The sequence below is a fragment of the Xiphophorus maculatus genome, chromosome 13 (assembly GCF_002775205.1).
Source record: "Xiphophorus maculatus strain JP 163 A chromosome 13, X_maculatus-5.0-male, whole genome shotgun sequence".
NCBI lineage: Eukaryota > Metazoa > Chordata > Actinopteri > Cyprinodontiformes > Poeciliidae > Xiphophorus > Xiphophorus maculatus.
The window spans coordinates 18,269,154-18,289,402 of NC_036455.1; the positions used below are offsets into that span (position 1 = coordinate 18,269,154).

The following is a 20,249-nucleotide window of genomic DNA, read 5'->3' on the forward strand; positions in this document are numbered from 1 at the left end:
CTTTTTCTGTTCTCTTCTTTCACCTCTGAGTTAGACATTAACTAATGGGTGGGCCTTTGAACGCCCGACTTTTAGAGAAATTAGAGCGTGGGAGTTGCTCAGTCGCTCTTGACCACGTTTCCCAGACAGAGCAGTGAGGTTTGTGTCTAACTATGGCGAAGTCCATGTATCTGCTGTGGGGCTCCGGATCCTGTCCTTGCTGGCGCGTCATGATCACCCTGGAGGAGAAGAAACTACAGGGATACAAACAAAAACTGCTGTCTTTTGAGAAAGAGGAGCATAAATCTAAAGAGGTTTTGGAAATCAACCCCAGAGGACAGGTAGGTGCACAGCTAAACACTGCTTGAAAGGTTTTTACTACACGATTTAAGCCGGTGCTACGGAGAATTAAGTTTGAAGATAGACTGTTAAATTTCTGCTAGGACTGGGGCTCCGCCGGGGGCGGGGGGTCAAAGTCTACAGTCGTAACCTCTCCTCTGGTAGCTAATTGCAGGTACAATGACAAAGCAGAATACAAGATCATGACTTTGAACTTATGTCTTCTTCTAAAATAGAACTGATTGCAGCTTGTTGCGATTGTTCCAGTTCACGAAACGTGTATTTTCACCTGAACACTGTTGTTCTTTAGACTGTTCCTGCAGCAATGTGCTTTTTAATAATAATTTAGAATGGAGTTACAAATGGAAATTTGTGATGTGTTTCTGTTCATTTTCTTGATTGTGACCGACTGCTAATGAGAAGCCAAACTCTCCAGAAACAAATCAGTACGACCAATAGCAATCCTTTTGCTTAAAATAAAATTAAAACGTCCATTTTGACAATCCAGTCATTGTCATCTTTCACAAGTAGGATCAGCTACAAAAGCTCCTTCGGTAAAGAAGTACATGAATGGAAAGTTGAGTTGAAGTGAGGATTACAACTGTGCTCAGTTGATGCAGTGCTAATGCTATTTTTTTTTGTTTGCTTCTTTTCATTTCTTAGATTTTTTTCATAAAGGAAACAAATGTTTATTTTAATCTTTTTTATAGCAGCTATAACGTACCGAGGTGAAACTCACAAAAACGTTTGCAAACCACTGATCCTGACGGGAAACATCACAGGTCGGTTAACTCCTTCAGAGTCAGTTTTATAAACCAGTATTTCCTCCCCACGTAAGAAGCAGAGGAAGTGAAAACGTCCCACTGAAACCTGTGAAACTTTGACTGTTCTTTTAGCACAACTTAAAAACTAGAAGGTGTTGAAACAGCCATGGTGGTCTCACAGGCAATGCTAAGCCTTTCCTGTTTTTCCCATTGTTGTCAACCCGTCACCTGAGACAGGGTGTTGTTAAAAGTTGAGATGTGGCGGAAACCGTTCAGCAGGAAGCAGTAAGGCAGGAACTGCTACAAATAATGGCTCCATAAGTGTCACAATTATGAATGAAACAATCTGAAATAAGAATTAGATGTTTTTACAAAGTCTTTAAGAAAGAAATATTCCTACTTATCTGCCTTGTACATTTTAAATTTTGAAAACTGACAAATGAACCATAAGGCCCTTTTAATACAAAGGTTTCACCTCAAATTCCAATATGGCTGACATGTTTAACATAGAGATATCTCCTGTATTATAACGCATATTTTCATTTGTCTGTAAGTAAATCTTCAACAAACATGAACAGATATGCAATTTCTACAACTTAACATGTTGCTTTAGTGTTTGAATGCATATGATGTGGAGACATGCATTGCTGTTAGCTTGTTATTGGTATTTAACCAGTTCAGTTAACAGGGTCATGGTTTAATTGGGTTCGATATAGTTCTGTTCTGAGCACTGTCGAACAGTCCTAGTCCAACCGGAGACACTTGTATCATTTTACATCCCAAGTCCTTTAGCACAGCGCTTAGCAAAGTGGTTATAAATGCCTGCGTTTAATCAAGTAGCAGTGCCACACGATGAACTTTCCCAGCTGATATTATTATGTTGTCAACATCTTCCTACCAGCTTCCTTCCTTCAAACATGGAGACGACATAATCAATGAGTCTACTGGAGCGTGTCTATACCTGGAGGTAAAGCATAGTTCATGGTGAATATCATCAATGTATTGTTTGAAAGTAAAGTTCCCAGGATTATGTTTGTTTTTGTCTCCTGCGGTAAAAGAATCAGTTCAAGTCTCAGGGCAACAAGCTGATTCCTGACAGCCCCGCAGAGCAAGCTCTGATGTACCAACGTATGATGGAGGGTCTCACTCTATATGAGAAACTAAGTTAGTTCCATTCATACCTGTGCACATCTGCTACCATACTAGCTTGAAAATTGCTAAGGACAGAAATAATACCATCAACACTGGTTGTTTCAGACTTGGTTGCCTTCTACGACTTCTACGCCCCTGAAGGAGAGCGTCATGACTCTGCTCTGAAGAGAAACAAGGACAATCTGGTCACTGAGCTTCAACTCTGGGAGCGCTACCTGGAGAACGTAGGTTTGAGCGCCGCACACACAAAGACACGTGGAGAAAGTCACACGTTATGCTGACGACAGTGCTGTTTTCGTTTGTTCTGTGTATCAAGGTGGCTGCAGGTCGCTACCTAGCAGGAGGATTCTCCTTGGCCGACGTTGTCGTCTTTCCAAGCCTTGCTTATGCCTTCCGTTATGGGTATGTAATTAAGTTCGATGTTTGCTGAAAGATCGTTCTCATCAACATCAAGACTTGGTCTTGGTCTTTTTTAGGCTGTCTGCGGGACGTTACCCCAAACTGGCCAAATACTACAGTCTTCTCAAGGACAGACCCAGCATCAAAGCTACTTGGCCCCCAAAATGGTTCCAAATCGAACAAAGATCTGAAAGCCTGAAGGACATCTGAACAATGAAAACACTGTCTTCATCTTTTCTTAACGTACTTCTCTTTTTGAAATTACAAACTTAATGTCGCATGATTACTATACCTTGTTCATACAGGTCGATCATCACATGTTTTCTCTACTGGTGGATAATGTATCAGGTCAGATGTATCGTGCGGGTTTTACTTCTAAACCTGAACTCAGATGATCAAAAAAATTAGACTACCGGTAATCACAGTTCATTTACTAATAACTAAATGGATGTTATGCTTTGTCACTCAATAAAGTCAATTTAAAACTGCTTGTTTTGTCAGCTTGGTTTATTATTATCTGGTATTAAAATATGTTTGATGATCTGAGAAGCTTAAGTGTGACATATAAGTCAAAAACGTAAGAAACCTGTAACCTGTGGAAAGTCGCTACAGGTACTTTTGGTGGCATGAATTGAGTTTTGGTTAAGGTGAGGGTTAAGAATAGACTAGCAATAGTAAAGTAATGTCAGGTTTAGGCATAAACATATTTACTAAAATGAGTGGAAGTTAATAGAGACTCTGTTTTACTGTAGAAAATACACGTGTATAACAGAATTCACATTTTAAGGCTGCCTTTAGAATCAGTGATTAGCTGAACTCACAAATATGTTACAACCAAAACGATATTACAATGGATGCCACGTGTTTAGCTGCCCTCTTACATCTTACATTAGCCATTAGCATGTGTGGAGAGTTATCCATTTTCCTTGCTAAGTTCTTGATGTATGAGGTTGAAGAAGAGTCGGCGAGTTGAATTCATGAATTCCATTTATTAATACAAAAATACAGCTGGTCTCATGCTACCAATGTTGTACTCGACACCGGTCTTAGTCTCAAGACCATTTGTCTCTGAGAACAGTTCTTAAAGATGCAGAGTTTTCAGCAAAGTTGAGCTGAAACTGGTATCACTTTCAGGTCTTGTTTGTCTCATTTAATTAGCTCTACTTCCTTAAGAAAATGAAAAGGTATGTTCTTTTGTGAGGGAATTTATATTTTACGGCTCCAATGATACCAGAATTAATAATAAATAATAAAGACTTTGTGGTATTCTGATTTAGTAACATAATTAGATTGTTGTGTTACCACCCCCACGCCACTAGAGGCAGTAGCAGGGCCGAAAAGATGCGACTAAAGGAGCAGATTTAGAAGTACACCGAAAGCTACAGAATTTGTTAAAAACTGTGAGCTGCGCTGAAGTAAATAAAAGAGAGAAGTTCAAATACATAATGAGAGTGAAAGGTGAAGATATATCACAGATTTCAAAAGAAAATAAAAACTGACTGGAGCCTCATTGAGAGCCCCTCTTTGTTCTTGTAATGCTCTGCTTACACTGCAGTAGCTATCATAAGTTTATTTAATTATATACATTGATATTTATAAATTAGCAAATAAATAAAACATAAGAACGAAAGAGCATGCGCATTGCTCTTTGACTGTTTTTGTTCAAAGTGGCAGCTGTAATGTCTGCCATGACGGCAAACATACAGCATTGTGCTTTGGGGCGCAACTACATATTTTTGAGGTGGATGCAAACACATCATCGGCATCCCCCCGAACCCCCCACCCGTCTCATACAGCTTTCCTCCCTTAGTCATGTACTTACAAAATGCAGTAGTCATATTATGGAATTTTTTGATGTTACATATTATATCAGGTGATCATTTCAATCATAAGTAAATAAGAAGTTTAATAAAGTACAAATATATAACAGTAGTGGCACTCAGTGCTCAACATTGTCTGTAGCGGAAATATGAAATCTTACAGCCTGAACTCCATGTCAGAGTTTTAACATTTATGACATTTAAACTGTTACATTCCGTGACTTTGCACTTGCCCATTTGTCAAGTATAGCATCAAATGAAATGGACCGTGCCACACTGTTTTCAATAGAGACCACCGCTAACTGGGACAAGCGGCCATTGCTCATATTTGAACGAAGGTATGTTTTGATGAGCTTAAAAAAACCAGTGAGTCGGATGGATGTGGATCAGCTTGGTGAGAGTACGAGCCTGAACACTGAGAAACATCAGAGAGAACACACAGAACAGAACAGAAGTAAACCCAAAAGAATCCAGGAAATGGCCGCCCTGTGTGAATGTTGCCTAGCAACAGGTTTAAGGTGATTCATATTGGTTATGAACACCAGATAGCAAAAAATAACTAAATGAACAACCAAACAAAAAACTAAAACCTGATATTTTTCTTGTTTGTTTAAAATCATATAATCGTATGGGAAACGAAGAACCTGCAGCTAAGCGTTTCCTAGCTAAAGGAGATAGAACAAAAACACAGAATTAATTATTCTCAACACATGTTTGTTACTAGCATGAGTAACATTTCCAAACGACTCCTGAAATTTGTAGATTCCAACAAAAGTGGACACTTTAACGCCATAAAAGAGCAGGTTTGGCATTCTCGCATCCAGCCTTCCTGTTATCTGCTAAATCTCAACTCTCTGTAAATTCCTACATAGAAATACTTTGCTTTCTAGAAGCTTGATACACCTTTTGCATCAAGCTTCAGAAGGTCCAACGTCATTTTAAACATCTTACTGATGGACAGTATCACTGACATTGATGGAGTGAGGGGTAGGGTTGACGTTTACAGTTTTAACCTTTCCTCCATAAGATGATTGTAGGTCCAGTGACAAAGCAAAATATAAGGGTTGACTTTGGACTAATATCTCACCTTAAAACAGAACCAACTGCAGCTTGTGATTGTTCAAATAGAGATAAAAAAAAAGCTGTTAATTTCCATCTGAACGCAGAGGAAATTTTTTGTGAAGTGTAAAAACGCTACAATGATGAAACTTGTAGCAGACATACAGAGCACTCTGCATTACATGTGTAAATGCCCTCATCAGGTAAAACATCCTGTAGTTTGACAGTGTGCACGTGGTTAGTGAGGTGGTGTAATGTTTTTCCTAGAAACTCACATTATGGCCTGAGAAAAAGGTGGAGTTTGTGAGGATTGCAGTAGCAAAGACAACCCCTGACGAAATGCATCCGTCCCAGAAATCTTTGTCTTCTAAATGATGGAGTGAGGAAGTGTTTGGACACGAAGGAGCGCCAACGGACACTTTCACAAGAAATGACGTGTTAAACACATTCTGCCAAAAAAAAAAAAAAAAGCAAATGACTGTTCACCTCCTTTTTTGTTCTCTGAGTGAGGCACCAACTAATGGGCGTGGCCCTGAATGGCCGATTTTTGATAAATTAGAGAGTGGGAGTTGCTCAGCCACTCTTGACCACGTTTCCCAGACAGAGCAGTGAGGTTTGTGTCTAACTATGGCGGAGTCCATGTTTCTGCTGTGGGGCTCCGGATCCACTCCTTGCTGGCGCATCATGATCACCCTGGAGGAGAAGAAACTACAGGGATACAAACAAAAACTGCTGTCTTTTGAGAAAGAGGAGCATAAATCTAAAGAGGTTTTGGAAATCAACCCCAGAGGACAGGTAGGTGCACACCTAAACACTGCTTGAATTATTTATTTATTTTTTTCTGAATTTTACTTGACATGACTGAAAATTTTGTTTCCGCACTTTTTCAATTGTTGCAAGGTGGACTGTTACTAGAGGATACATACATTTCTGCATAGAAACTCAAATCTCAACAGAACTGATCTCAGCCTGTTGCAGTTGCTCACGTAGAGACAGGAAAAGTTGATCATTTCCATCTGAATGAAAAAGCAAAAATATGAAGGCTAATATAAATTGTTAATCATTAGGTCAGCATTAGAGATAAATTGCTTAATTTCTCCCTTGTTGATTATAAAATGTACTCTGACCTCTGAAACAATGTCCAGGTCAGACCGGGGACAGTTGTACCATGCTGCACCACAACTCCTGTAGCACAGCACTTAGCAGAGTTTTTATTTTACAAATATATAGTGTTGAACAAAAAAGTACCTCATAATTATAAATCTGATGATAATATTCTGCATTTCATCAAGTAAAAATGCCACAAGATGAACTTTACCAGCTAACATCATTATGTCAACATCTTCCTACCAGCTTCCTGCCTTCAAACATGGAGACAACATAATCAATGAGTCTGTTGGAGCTTGTTTATACCTGGAGGTAGAGTACGGCGCACACTGAATATCGTACATGTATTGTTTGAAAATGAAGTTCTTATGATTTTATTGTTTTTGTCTCCTGCGGTAAAAGAATCAGTTCAAGTCTCAGGGCAACAAGCTGATCCCTGACAACCCTGCAGAGCAAGCTCTGATGTACCAACGTATGATGGAGGGTCTTCCCTTTCTTGAGAAAATAGGCAAGTTTCACTCAAGCACGTCCACTTGGACTACCGTGTCAGCTCAAACAATGCTCAGGATAGAAACAGTAATATTAACACTGGCTGATCTGTCTTAGAACTGGTTGCCTTCTACGACTTCTTCGTCCCTGAAGGAGAGCGCCATGACTCTGCTCTGAAGAGAAACAAGGACAATCTGGTCACTGAGCTTCAACTCTTGGAGCGCTACCTGGAGAACGTAGGTTTGAGCGCCGCACACACAAAGACACCTGGAGAAAGTCACACGTTATGCTGACGTTTTTGTTTGTTCTTTGCTTTAAGGTGGCTGCAGACCGCTACCTAGCAGGAGGATTCTCCTTAGCCGATGTTGTCGTCTATCCAAACGTTGCTTTTGCCTTCGCTTATGGGTATGTAACTTCCAGTAAATACCAAGCTTGACAGATCTTTGTCATCACCATCATGACTTTGAGGGTTTTTTTGTTGTTGTTTTGTAGGCTGTCTGCAGAACGATACCCTAAACTGGCCAAATACTACAACCTTCTGAAGGACAGACCCAGCATCAAAGCTACTTGGCCCCCAAAGTGGTTCCTAATTGAACAAAAATCTGAAAGCCTGAAGGACATCTGAATATTAATATAAAATATATAATAATAATTAATAATTAATAAAAAATATAATTAGTATAATTTGCTAACATGGCTAGATCACCCCTGTTTTCTCAATTTGTGTGTAATGTAGTAGGTTAGATGTGTGAGTGTGCCCTGTAAAGTTGAAATCAGATGATCAGAAAATGTGACTAATCACAGTTCATTTATTAATAACTGAATTGACATCATGTTTCGTATGACTTGGCTACCCCTCAATAAATAAATGTTTTTTTCCAACAGTTTATTATTGTTGTCGGCCATTAAAATATGTCAACAAATATGTGACAAAGTAGCAAAAATGGAAGATAACAGGGGCAGGCATTTTTCCTTGTGCGCCACACATATGGTACTTGTGTGAGATCAGGAAAAATTCAGATTACATATTGATTAATTTCTAAATTTCCAAAAAAGTATCCATAAATAATCCATAAGCACGACAATGTCAAGATTGCCAAACTTTATTATTCAGGGCTTTTAAGTGAAAGACCAACACAAAGAAGAATAGTAATTTGTATCTCAGTGTAGAATAAGAGTGGATCAACAGCACACAGACTAGTAAAAGAACAAGGCCAGGAGTGTGTTGTGAACGTGCTGTCGTTGTCCTTGAATTCATTAATCATGGAAATGTATTGTTTCTTATTTGCATTTCCAACATTTAGCGCTAAAACAAACAAGTCCCACTGTTTTCTGAATGTCAATCAGAACGTCCTCATGTCGTGTGTGGAGTTCGTCTACTGCTCCGACTTCCATCCCGGCCTGAACGCAGCATTGACCTCTGGAGATGCAGTTACCTCTCTATGCCACTGGGCGGCAACAGAGACTCGTTATTATCTTTTTTTTCCGTGGGCGTATAAATCGAAGAAAGCGAAATTCCGCCTAGTGCCTGTTGTGCAACAGACTGACTGTTGCTAAGCTCGTCGAAAGCGTGACTTTGAAGCTCTTGACCCTGAAATCGTGGCCCAGGACATGACTCTGCTGTGGGGCTCCGGCTCGCCTCCCTGCTGGAGGGTCAAGAAAAAAACGAGCCTGAGTTCATTCTCGAAGGGGCCCATGCCCAAGGTGAAGGAGCGGAGAGCCCCTAATCAGTGCCGTTCCTCTGTTATTGATAATTTCATACATTCACAAACAACTGTTAAATACAGAATATTCCTACTTGAAAAAAAGAAGTCCAGTTTTGGCGCCCTCTCTAGTGCAGCGCCTTATCCGTTGCATAGTCTATACCAACTTTTTGTGACACTGATTTTGCTACCTGGCTTCAAGCAGTGGGAGAGAAGGTGAGGACAGTCATGGTGAGCGCCTTGTGCTTGGTTAATTCTTGCTTTTTGCTCTTTGGTTAGCGTTCATAGCTGAGCGTTGTTTACCATCAGGGCATTGCCTCCATTGCTATGTTTAATGGTGCAGATAGTGGTGATTTCTGACATGAATGATATGGGCAAATGCCCAGGGCGTTATCCTTTTAGATAAGCAGAACAAAGAGTTTGTTCTGCTTTTAATATTGGTTAAATTTATTTCAGTTCTAACTATTTAATATCTAGGAGTTTTTATGCCAATGTGAATCTTTCAGATCAATTTGATTAGCAACTTTGATCATATTTCACATCTTATTGTGTCATGTAGCGCGGAGAGCTGGTCTTGGTCTTGACTCGGTCTTGGACCCTAAAAGTCTTTTTCTTGTCTCGGTCTCGATACACTCTGGTCTTGGTCTTGTCTTGGTCTCGGGTTAGGTTTTCTTGACTACAACACTGCATGCTACCTTTAGGAGGTAACAGGACAAAATGGCAACAAGCAAAAGTTGGTAACTTCCTTTGTTAGCCTCTGTCAAGGCTATGCCCTAGAGAGGCCGTTCCCCAGTGTGTCATTTCCTCTACCCTTAGCTTAGAAGGCGTTTCCTAACATGTCATTTCCTTTAGCTTTAGCTTAAGGCAACTAGCTAAAGGAGATAGAACAAAAACACAGAATTAATTATTCTCAACACATGTTTGTTACTAGCATGACTAACATTTCCGAAAGACTCCTGAAATTTGTAGATTCCAACAAAAGTGGACACTTTAATTCCATAAAAGAGCAGGTTTGGCATTCTCGCATCCAGCCTTCCTGTTATCTGCTAAATCTCAACTCTCTGTAAATTCCTACATATAAATACTTTGCTATCTAGAAGCTTGATACACCTTTTGTGGCTTGTCCAACTTCATTTTAAACATCTTACTGATGGACAGTATCACTGACATTGATGGAGTGAGGGGTAGGGTTGACGTTTACAGTTTTAACCTTTCCTCCATAAGATGATTGTAGGTTCAGTGACAAAGCAAAATATAAGGGTTGACTTTGGACTAATATCTCACCTTAAAACAGAACCGACTGCAGCTTGTGATTGTTCAAATAGAGATAAAAAAGCTGTTAATTTCCATCTGAATGCCAAAACAAAAATATTCAGACTATCAATCATTAGTCATTAGATCAATATAAAAGCTAAATTGCTTGTAAATAGTCGATAACAAATTGTGTTCTGAGAATTATTACACAGTCTGTGAGGCAGCATTCTTGGCCCAAATTACATCCCAAACTCTTTAGCAAAGTGCTTATAAAAGGAGTGACTGAAATGGAGGAGTGTTTGATTTCAGAGGAAATTTTTTGTGAAGTGTAAAAACGCTACAATGATGAAACTTGTAGCGGACATACAGAGCACTCTGCATTACATGTGTAAATGCCCTCATCAGGTAAAACATCCTGTAGTTTGACAGTGTGCACATGGTTAGTGAGATGGTGCAATGTTTTTCCTAGAAACTCACATTATGGCCTGAGAAAAAGGTGGAGTTTGTGAGGATTGTAGTTGCAACGACAACCCCTGACGAAATGCTGGTTGTCTTTCTGTCCCAGGTTTCTGGGACAAAGATTTCCGTCCCAGAAATCTTTGTCTTCTAAATGATGGAGTGAGGAAGTGTTTGGACACGAAGGAGCGCCAACGGACGCTTTCACAAGAAATGACGTGTTAAACACACTCTGCAAAAAAAAAAAAAAAAAAGCAAATGACTGTTCACCTCCTTTTTTGTTCTCTGAGTGAGGCACCAACTAATGGGCGTGGCCCTGAACAGCCGATTTTTGATAAATTAGAGAGTGGGAGTTGCTCTTGACCACATTTCCCAGACAGAGCAGTGAGGTTTGTGTCTAACTATGGCGGAGTCCATGTTTCTGCTGTGGGGCTCCGGATCCACTCCTAGCTGGCGCATCATGATCACCCTGGAGGAGAAGAAACTACAGGGATACAAACAAAAACTGCTGTCTTTTGAGAAAGAGGAGCATAAATCTAAAGAGGTTTTGGAAATCAACCCCAGAGGACAGGTAGGTGCACACCTAAACACTGCTTGAATTATTTATTTATTTTTTTTCTGAATTTTACTAGACATGACTGAAAATTTTGTTTCCGCACTTTTTCAATTGTTGCAAGGTGGACTGTTACTAGAGGATACATACATTTCTGCATAGAAACTCAAATCTCAACAGAACTGATCTCAGCCTGTTGCAGTTGCTCACGTAGAGACAGGAAAAGTTGATCATTTCCATCTGAATGAAAAAGCAAAAATATGAAGGCTAATATAAATTGTTAATCATTAGGTCAGCATTAGAGATAAATTGCTTAATTTCTCCCTTGTTGATTATAAAATGTACTCTGACCTCTGAAACAATGTCCAGGTCAGACCGGGGACAGTTGTACCATGCTACACCACAACTCCTGTAGCACAGCACTTAGCAGAGTTTTTATTTTACAAATATATAGTGTTGAACAAAAAAGTACCTCATAATTATAAATCTGATAATAATATTCTGCATTTCATCAAGTAGAAATGCCACAAGATGAACTTTACCAGCTAACATCATTATGTCAACATCTTCCTACCAGCTTCCTGCCTTCAAACATGGAGACAACATAATCAATGAGTCTTTTGGAGCTTGTTTATACCTGGAGGTAGAGTACGGCGCACACTGAATATCGTACATGTATTGTTTGAAAATGAAGTTCTTATGATTTTATTGTTTTTGTCTCCTGTGGTAAAAGAATCAGTTCAAGTCTCAGGGCAACAAGCTGATCCCTGACAACCCTGCAGAGCAAGCTCTGATGTACCAACGTATGATGGAGGGTCTCAGTCTATATGAGAAACTGAGTTAGTTCCATTCATACATGTGCAGTTGGACTACCGTGTTAACTCAAACAATGCTCAGGATAGAAACAGTAATATTAACACTGGTTAATCTGTCTTAGAACTGGTTGCCTTCTACGACTTCTTCGTCCCTGAAGGAGAGCGCCATGACTCTGCTCTGAAGAGAAACAAGGACAATCTGGTCACTGAGCTTCAACTCTGGGAGCGCTACCTGGAGAACGTAGGTTTGAGCGCCGCACACACAAAGACACGTGGAGAAAGTCACACGTTACGCTGACGTTTTTGTTTGTTCTGTGCTTTAAGGTGGCTGCAGACCGCTACCTAGCAGGAGGATTCTCCTTAGCCGATGTTGTCGTCTTTCCAAGCCTTGCTTGCTCCTTCGCTTATGGGTACGTAACTAAGCTTGGTATTTGCTGGAAGACAGATCTTTGTCATCACCATCATGACTTTGAGGGGGTTTTTTGTTGCTGTTTTGTAGGCTGTCTGCAGAACGATACCCTAAAGTGGCCAAATACTACAACCTTCTGAAGGACAGACCCAGCATCAAAGCTACTTGGCCCCCAAAGTGGTTCCTAATTGAACAAAAATCTGAAAGCCTGAAGGACATCTGAAGACAGCTGAAAATTGCAATTACACATTTAATAAAAATATAATTAGTATAATTTGCTAACATGGCTAGATCACCCCTGTTTTCTCAATTTGTGTGTAATGTAGTAGGTTAGATGTGTCTGTGTGCCCTGTAAAGTTGAAATCAGATGATCAGAAAATGTGACTAATCACAGTTCATTTATTAATAACTGAATTGACATCATGTTTCGTATGACTTGGCTACCCCTCAATAAATAAATGTTTTTTTCCAACAGTTTATTATTGTTGTCGGCCATTAAAATATGTCAACAAATATGTGACAAAGTATCAAAGATGGAAGATAACAGGGCCAGGCATTTTTCCTTGTGCATCACACATATGGTACTTGTGTGAGACCAGGAAAAATTCAGATTACATATTGATTAATTTCTAAATTTCCAAAAAAGTATCCATAAATAATCCATAAGCACGACAATGACAAGATTGCCAAACTTTAGTAAATCCAAAGACGATTTAAACTCTGTATAGAAAACTTATAATGCATCTTTGTTTGCAAAAATAAGAATTATAGGGCAGAATTATACTGTGAAACAATGCAGAGCACATGTTTCATTCATCCATAACAATGACAATCAGTTGAAATATTGGCATAACTGTAAGTACTGTGGAAAATTCACTTCTACGTCTTATTTTGTTTTCACTAGAATTCCTTTTAGCTCTATAGAATAAAACATGGTGTACTTCAGTGAAGCTTAGACAACGGAGGCCAAAGTCATTTGTAAAAGTGAGATTGTATAAAGGTATTTTCACTGTCTTGGAAGCTAGAAAATATTTATTATACTTACAAATGTTCAGCTAATTCAAAAGAATTGGAAAAAGTGAAGATTCAAAGCAAGCGTGTGGTTATTTTGTGCATCTTCCTGTGATATTTGATGTAAAAAAAATGGTCTTGAACTTATTTATTTTTAAATGCCCCAAAATGGCACATAATATCTATTCTTTCAAGGAGTGTTCCAGCTGCCTTTTCTGAGTCCTGTGGGACAGGGCATGCAGGACAGGTCTTGTTTTGTGGTGTGACTGTTTGCCTGATGGTTTCCTGTTTTTCCAGATTTGATTAATAGAACATCACATTCTTCTTTTCTTTTCTTTCATTTGACATTTTACATGTGAAAACCAGTTATGATCCGTCGCTAAGTTGTTAATGCACACAAAATTTTATTATTCAGGGCTTTTAAGTGATAGACCAACACAAAGTAGCTTTTAAGTGATAGACCAACACAAAGTAGCTTTTAAGTGATAGACCATCACAGCTATGAAGAGCCTCTTCACACCTGTGAAGAGGGGGGGTGGGGGGGAATAACACACTTTTTAAATCTATAAAAATCTGTAATTCTATTTTCCAAAAGAAGTCATGTAATTTTTTATCTCAGTGTAGAATAAGAGTGGATCAACAGCACACAGACTAGTAAGAGAACAAGGCCAGGAGTGTGTTGTGAACGTGCTGTCGTTGTCCTTGAATTCATTAATCATGGAAATGTATTGTTTCTTATTTGCATTGCCAACATTTAGCGCTAAAACAAACAAGTCCCACTGTTTTCTGAATGTCAATCAGAACGTCCTCATGTCGTGTGTGGAGTTCGTCTACTGCTCCGACTTCCATCCCGGCCTGAACGCAGCATTGACCTCTGGAGATGCAGTTACCTCTCTATGCCACTGGGTGGCAACAGAGACTCGTTATTATCTTTTTTTTCCGTGGGCGTATAAATCGAAGAAAGCGAAATTCCGCCTAGTGCCTGTTGTGCGACAGACTTGACTGTTGCTAAGCTCGTCGAAAGCGTGACTTTTGAAGCTCTTGAACCTGAAATCATGGCCCAGGACATGACTCTGCTGTGGGGCTCCGGCTCGCCTCCCTGCTGGAGGGTCATGATCGCCCTGGAGGAGAAGCAGCTGCAGGGCTACAACAGCGTCCTGCTGTCCTTCGACAAAATGGAGCACAAGTCCCAACAAGTGCTCGACATCAATCCCAGGGGGCAGGTAGGTTGGAGTTTCCGCAAAGCAGTGCCGCACTGAAACAAACATTTTGCAGACTAATGTTCCCGAGTCGCTCTGCCTTGATTGTATTAAAACTAACAAAAAGGCCGAACTACTCCTCTCCAGTGCTTTGGTTTTAAAGTAAAATTCCGGGCACAAAAATCCAAGGATGTGATTATTTGATTAGTTTCACACCCAGCTGCATTAAAATTCCTACAGCATTTAAACGCCTCCCCTAAGCTCAGCTGCATGTCAGGCCTCTTGCATAATATCGGTTCTGATTGTTTCATAACCCTGAATGAAGGCCTGCCTGCCACTTCAGCCAAGTCACACACAGTTCACCCAGTGAATGGCAATGAATCCTCAACTTGGAAATGGGTTTTTTTTCTATACCGTAATATTCATAAGTACATTTACACATTTTACAGAACAACTTGTTGAAGGAAAGGCTTATAATGTTTTCTACGTTAGTCAAATTTCCAAAAGAACTTGTCAAAAGTTTCCAGTAGAACCGATAAGCATTTCAAGTGATACCATTGTATGTTTACAGAAATTAAGAAATCTGCAGAATCCTTTTTTCTTCTGTTGTCGCTTTAGAAGTGTGCATAAAACTTTCTGATAATATTCCCCTTTTTTATTAGCTGGAATAAACACAAACAGAGACTACTGCTGTGTAATTTGAAGAAATTTAGTTTGAATACTTTTTCAAAAGCACACCTAAGAACCACATTGTGAAGTAATGTTTTGTTTTAAGCCGTAATAATCATTGTAAGCTTTTATTTTTTCAACTGGCTTTATGCAATGGCACTGTGTTTATGATTGCAACAAAATAAGAATGGCTTTTTAAAAAAAAAACCCAGCAATGGTGCAGTCAAAGTCCAGGATAGGGCTGAAACGATTAATTGAATTAATTGTGATTAATTGATTATTGAAATGATAGTCAACCAATTCAGGGATCAATTAATCGTTACCAGGAGTGTACAGATTAAAAAAAAAAAAAAAAGCCATTTGCTGAAAGAACACAGTAATTAAACAAAAACTGTCCAAAATTTAAAAATGCTTTTTAGATAAAAAAAAATAAATAAATAAACTTTTTCGGTAAATATGTTCAACTCATAACTAAAGCGAACGCTTGTAATCCTTCTGTTTATTTTCTTTTCTCATGTCATTTCTTTATTTTCCTCCAGGTTCCATCATTCAAACATGGAAATGTTGTTGTTAATGAATCCTATGCAGCCTGCTTTTACCTTGAGGTGAGGAAGCCAGTCTGCAAGCAGCAATCTACACAATTGCATATGATTAAGGGAAGAAAAAAAGAAATCATGACCGTTCTGTTTTGCAGAGTCGGTTCAAATCCCAGGGAACCAAGCTGATCCCAGACGGACCCGAGGAGCAGGCGCTGATGTACCAGCGCATGTTTGAGGGCCTCTCGCTCTACGATAAACTGGGTACGACGAACACGAGTCGGGGTCGTTCTGTAGAAGCGAGCGGCCGCTCGTTACGCCCGTTGGATCAAAACCCGCAAATTTCTCCTCTTTCCAGGTGCGGTCATCTTCTACGACTACTACGTTCCCGAAGGGGAGCGGCTCGAGTCGGCTCTGAAGAGAAACACGGAGACCCTGGCCACTGAGCTCAAACTCTGGGAGGGTTACCTGGAGAAGGTTTGGGGAACGACCCAACCGACATAAAGCAGCTAAACGAGTTCTGCTGCACCCTAACTGGCTCTTTGTTCTCCCCACTCCTCCTCCTGTAGCTGGGCTCTGGTTCTTACCTGGCAGGAAAGGATTTCACAATGACAGACGTGGTTGTTTTTCCAACCGTTGCTACTGCCTTCAGATTTGGGTAAGAACAAGCAACATTCCTATCAGTTATGACTCTAGGGCTGCTGTAAACAATGATTTTAGGAATCTATTGATTTTATTCTGACGATTGAATTATCAAATAAAAAATCTGATCAAGTTAAATATTGGTAAATGCTGTCATAACAGCAGAGTTGATATCCAATATAAATATTGGCCAAAACTTTTCAGTCTGAGCATCCTTAACTTACTTTTCTGTTGCAAGATCCCGCCTCCCCAACTCGCCCTGGAAGGTGAAAAACTACCATTGGTTTTAGTTGTCATCATGTTGCACTAACTCTTAAATGTACACATAAAGGAAAAAGGGTCTTGCTACTAATTTTCAAACTACGACAAATGGATAACAGAGTTAGGAAAAAGTTTTAATAGAATAAAAAATAGCAAGGGAGGGATAATTAGCTATGCTAGCTTGACTGTGACAACATTAACATGTAGATGTGCTGTGGAATTTGGTGTTTCGGTTCAGTTAAAGAAAAGATCAGCAGAGCAGGTGTTTAAATGAGCTAATCTGCCACCGCAGCAATCAGTTATTAATGATCGCAAAATAAACATCAGGCCTGACAACATAACACCGTAACAGATTGAATGTTCTGATCTTTGTGTGGGAAATGTTTGGGCGTTTTCTGGTGTTGAACCCTGATGCATTCGTGGCGTTGTCAGTCAGTTGCCATAGCAACGAGTCTCTTTGCCCTCCAGCCTTGTTTGCATGCGTGAAATTAAATTTTTTAAGACGACCTGGACACACAATCTTTTATTAAATTATAGTCAAATAAAATAATAAAACTCACTGTTTTTCACGTCTCTGTTTGATCTACAGGCTCTCTGCTGGGCATTACCCCAAACTGGGGGCGTACCACGCTCTGATGAAGGAGAGGCCCAGCATCAAGGCCAGCTGGCCTCCTCATTGGCTGGAGAACCCCAAGGGACAAGACACCCTGAAGGACATCTGAACCGGACCGGGTCCAGTCACTCACAAGGAGCCTGGTAGTTCAGCTGTCAATCAGATCTTCTGGTAATCAAGAATGACTAACACAAGATTCAGATTTTGTTCTCTGAAAGGTCAAAAAGTTTCAAAGATGGCGTCTTCTGAACTGTTTTTTTTCCCTTTTTTTTTTTTTTTTTTTGACAGAAGATGATTTTAGTTTGCCGTTTGTTGGTCTCCTTCCACTAAAGCTGCATCTCTTACAATCTGTTTTCACTTCTGCATAGAAAAAAACAACGTGTAACAAGTGTCTAACAATGTCCTTCTTCCCACAAGTTAGTTCTGCTTCAAGTTTTTCTACACAACATCCAGAGGCTAGTAGCCAAAGAAAAGTTGCACTATAAAAAAACAAACACTGGGGCCATGATTGTGGAATAGGTCAAATAAGGTCGGTGTGTTTAAAGGTGTTCAAAGTATGACTGTGAGAGATAAAAATGATCCGTGTTATCTGGCTTATCGTTTGAAAATCATTGTCAGAAACTGGTTTGCGCTACTCCGAGGGTGGCTCGAATGTCACATGCTGCAATGACTTTGCATGAATCAGTGCTTTAAAATTGCGTCCTTTGCATAATTTTGCATTTCATGTTCAGCTCTCAGACCATCTGAGACCCAGCTGTGTGCTGTAAGTAGGTCAGTGTTTATCTCATTATAATGTGAGAGTCGGTCGCCTCCATTGATTGAGTCTTTTCTCGCTGTAAACATGAACATCATGTCCTGCACGTTTGGAGAAACTGGCGCCATGTTTTTGAGTATTCCCTGTTTTTTTTTTTTTTTTTTAACCCCCTCCCCCCCATTAGCCTCTTTATTAAATGTGACGTTTACCAGTTTAATAAAATACGTTGACAGCACCATCATGTCTAAGAATGTTTTATGTCATTTATGAGTTTTAAAAGCGTTCCGATGCATTCTTTGCGAAGTTTGCTTTTATCACTTTCAGGTCTTCGCAGGACGTTAAATGATTTCCAGACTGAACTCCCTCTATTTAAAGAGAAAGAAAATAGTTTTGATCGTTTTCTAATACATTTTTAGATTGTTTTACAACACTGGAAATTAAATTTTTACACAAATGTAAAACAATTGAGAAATACAAATATATTTGTGTAAAAGCATTAAAGAATCTACAGTGTATTCACACCAATTCACTTTTTTTTTTTTTTTTTCCTTTTCCACTTTTTATGTTGCATCCATGTCCCAAATTGTAATAACCAAACATCCCCATAGCACAATGCTGCCACCACCATGTCATAGGGATGCTGGCGTTGATCGCCAGCCCCAACGTCTGCATTGTGTCTTCTGGTTAGTGGAACTTGACACGTTCCTGGATTAAATAGTTCAAAAATGTAGATGAGCGAGTTTGAAAACTCGCTCATCTACATTATGTTGGCATTTTGAAGTGGAAAATTACACAATAAATTGCAAGCTTGATCGAGATCAGATTCATTTTTTTTTAATGAACATATAGAGAAAAAAAACTTCACCGTACTTAGTCAACTCCGGTTATTTCAAATGATGTCAGATGGATTTTCCCAGGGTGGCACAACTAGTTGCCAGTTGATGTGCAACGTTTGGTGTGCAAGAATAGCAGAAACCGGCTTTTTCACCGGTTTTTAAAGCAGAACAAGTAGTTTCCAAACTGCTTTTTGTTTTTTTTAAACTGAGGTTCAAACATTGTGTGTCTTTGAAACAGAAAGCAGATGTTTTACAGATACACAACGTTCTTATTAGGTACAGGTAGACGCTAGATCTTATAGAAAGGACATAGATAAGAAACGACAAAAAAAAAAAAAAAAAAGCTCGAAGGGAGCAACTCCAAACTCTGACTTTTACTTCAGAAAGGAAGCGGCCAGTTTCTGTATCGGCTCAGGTGAATCCTGAAGTAAACTCAATAACCCAAGTTATTAAACAAATATCATTAGATAAAAACAGGTGTAAAATATTCCACTTGACTTTTTCTCCAAATTGAGAGCTTGATGACAGTGAGGTATGAGAGATTGCAAAAATAACAAGCGCTGTATGTTGTTAAATGCTTGTATGGGCAATAAATTCTCGAAATGTTGAACCTAGTGACTGTATTTCAAAGTAAGAGCTGCAGTATAATCAATACCCACAGATGCTCGACATGAGTTTGGTTGTGCTTGGTAGTTGTAAAGGTGTTTAAGACTTTTCTAACTTCAGCTCAACAATTGAACACACCACCAAAAAATGACCCTTAAGCTCATTTTCCATTTTATACTACTTGTTTTCTGCAGGCATAGCTTTATTTTTACATATTTTAACTGATTGACACATAGTGTATCAATGTTTTATCTTCCCTGCCATTCATAAAAACTGCATTAATTTAAAGTTACTTTTGGGGGCCAAACGGCACATTGTAAGAAAAACGGCTAATGGTATTTGCATGATGGGAGAGAACTTCCTTGAAATGACACTTTGATGCAGCTAAACCCTCACAAATACAGCAAAGACTGTTTATTTAGATACGTGAGACTTTCAGCCTCTTCCTTTCACTGTTGCTGCATTCCACACAATATAAAAGTAGTCTGTTCTGGGGACACTTAGGAAAGACAACCTCTACTTTAATTTTCAGATTATAATTTTGTAACAAACAGTCATTCATCATGGGCTGAATGGCAGGTGGATTAGGATATCGGTAAAAACAACAACTTTTAAATACCTGGGTTGGGTGCTGGTCTGGTAGGTCTCCCAGGATGCTGTTCTCCGGACTTTGGCACCACTTGCCAAGTAAATTTTCATTTTATGTGCTCAAATTCGAGCTGGAAAGTTTATATCACTAACTTTGTCTTGTTTAGCCATTAACAAGACAAAGTTAATGCTAGAGAATTGTTCTATTTCCTTCTAGTTTTTTTTTTTTTTTTTAC

At 39.3% G+C, this 20,249-nt stretch overlaps 4 protein-coding genes across 4 annotated transcripts; all 4 read left to right on the plus strand.

The window, feature by feature from the left end:
• Positions 1 to 79: 79 nt before the first annotated feature.
• LOC102219186 (glutathione S-transferase A-like) lies at positions 80 to 3,121 on the plus strand. The gene is made up of 6 exons (XM_005816111.2): positions 80 to 320; positions 1,984 to 2,049; positions 2,141 to 2,246; positions 2,340 to 2,458; positions 2,551 to 2,636; positions 2,711 to 3,121. Exons 1-6 carry the CDS (start codon positions 153 to 155, stop codon positions 2,841 to 2,843), a joined length of 678 nt encoding a protein of 225 aa, XP_005816168.2. The 5' UTR covers positions 80 to 152; the 3' UTR covers positions 2,844 to 3,121.
• A 3,005-nt stretch (positions 3,122 to 6,126) lies between these two features.
• On the plus strand, positions 6,127 to 12,775 carry LOC102219952 (glutathione S-transferase A-like). The gene is made up of 7 exons (XM_023345389.1): positions 6,127 to 6,307; positions 6,866 to 6,931; positions 7,022 to 7,127; positions 7,226 to 7,344; positions 7,428 to 7,513; positions 7,601 to 7,727; positions 12,516 to 12,775. The coding sequence occupies exons 1-7, from the start codon at positions 6,140 to 6,142 to the stop codon at positions 12,519 to 12,521; spliced, it is 678 nt and encodes a 225-aa protein (XP_023201157.1). The 5' UTR covers positions 6,127 to 6,139; the 3' UTR covers positions 12,522 to 12,775.
• Positions 10,873 to 12,775, plus strand: LOC102217716 (glutathione S-transferase A-like). The gene is made up of 6 exons (XM_023345388.1): positions 10,873 to 11,092; positions 11,652 to 11,717; positions 11,808 to 11,913; positions 12,012 to 12,130; positions 12,214 to 12,299; positions 12,389 to 12,775. Exons 1-6 carry the CDS (start codon positions 10,925 to 10,927, stop codon positions 12,519 to 12,521), a joined length of 678 nt encoding a protein of 225 aa, XP_023201156.1. The 5' UTR covers positions 10,873 to 10,924; the 3' UTR covers positions 12,522 to 12,775.
• A 1,469-nt stretch (positions 12,776 to 14,244) lies between these two features.
• Positions 14,245 to 18,221, plus strand: LOC102234727 (glutathione S-transferase A-like). Its single transcript, XM_005811770.3, has 6 exons — positions 14,245 to 14,532; positions 15,717 to 15,782; positions 15,872 to 15,977; positions 16,072 to 16,190; positions 16,283 to 16,371; positions 17,206 to 18,221. Exons 1-6 carry the CDS (start codon positions 14,365 to 14,367, stop codon positions 17,336 to 17,338), a joined length of 681 nt encoding a protein of 226 aa, XP_005811827.1. The 5' UTR covers positions 14,245 to 14,364; the 3' UTR covers positions 17,339 to 18,221.
• Positions 18,222 to 20,249: the final 2,028 nt, after the last annotated feature.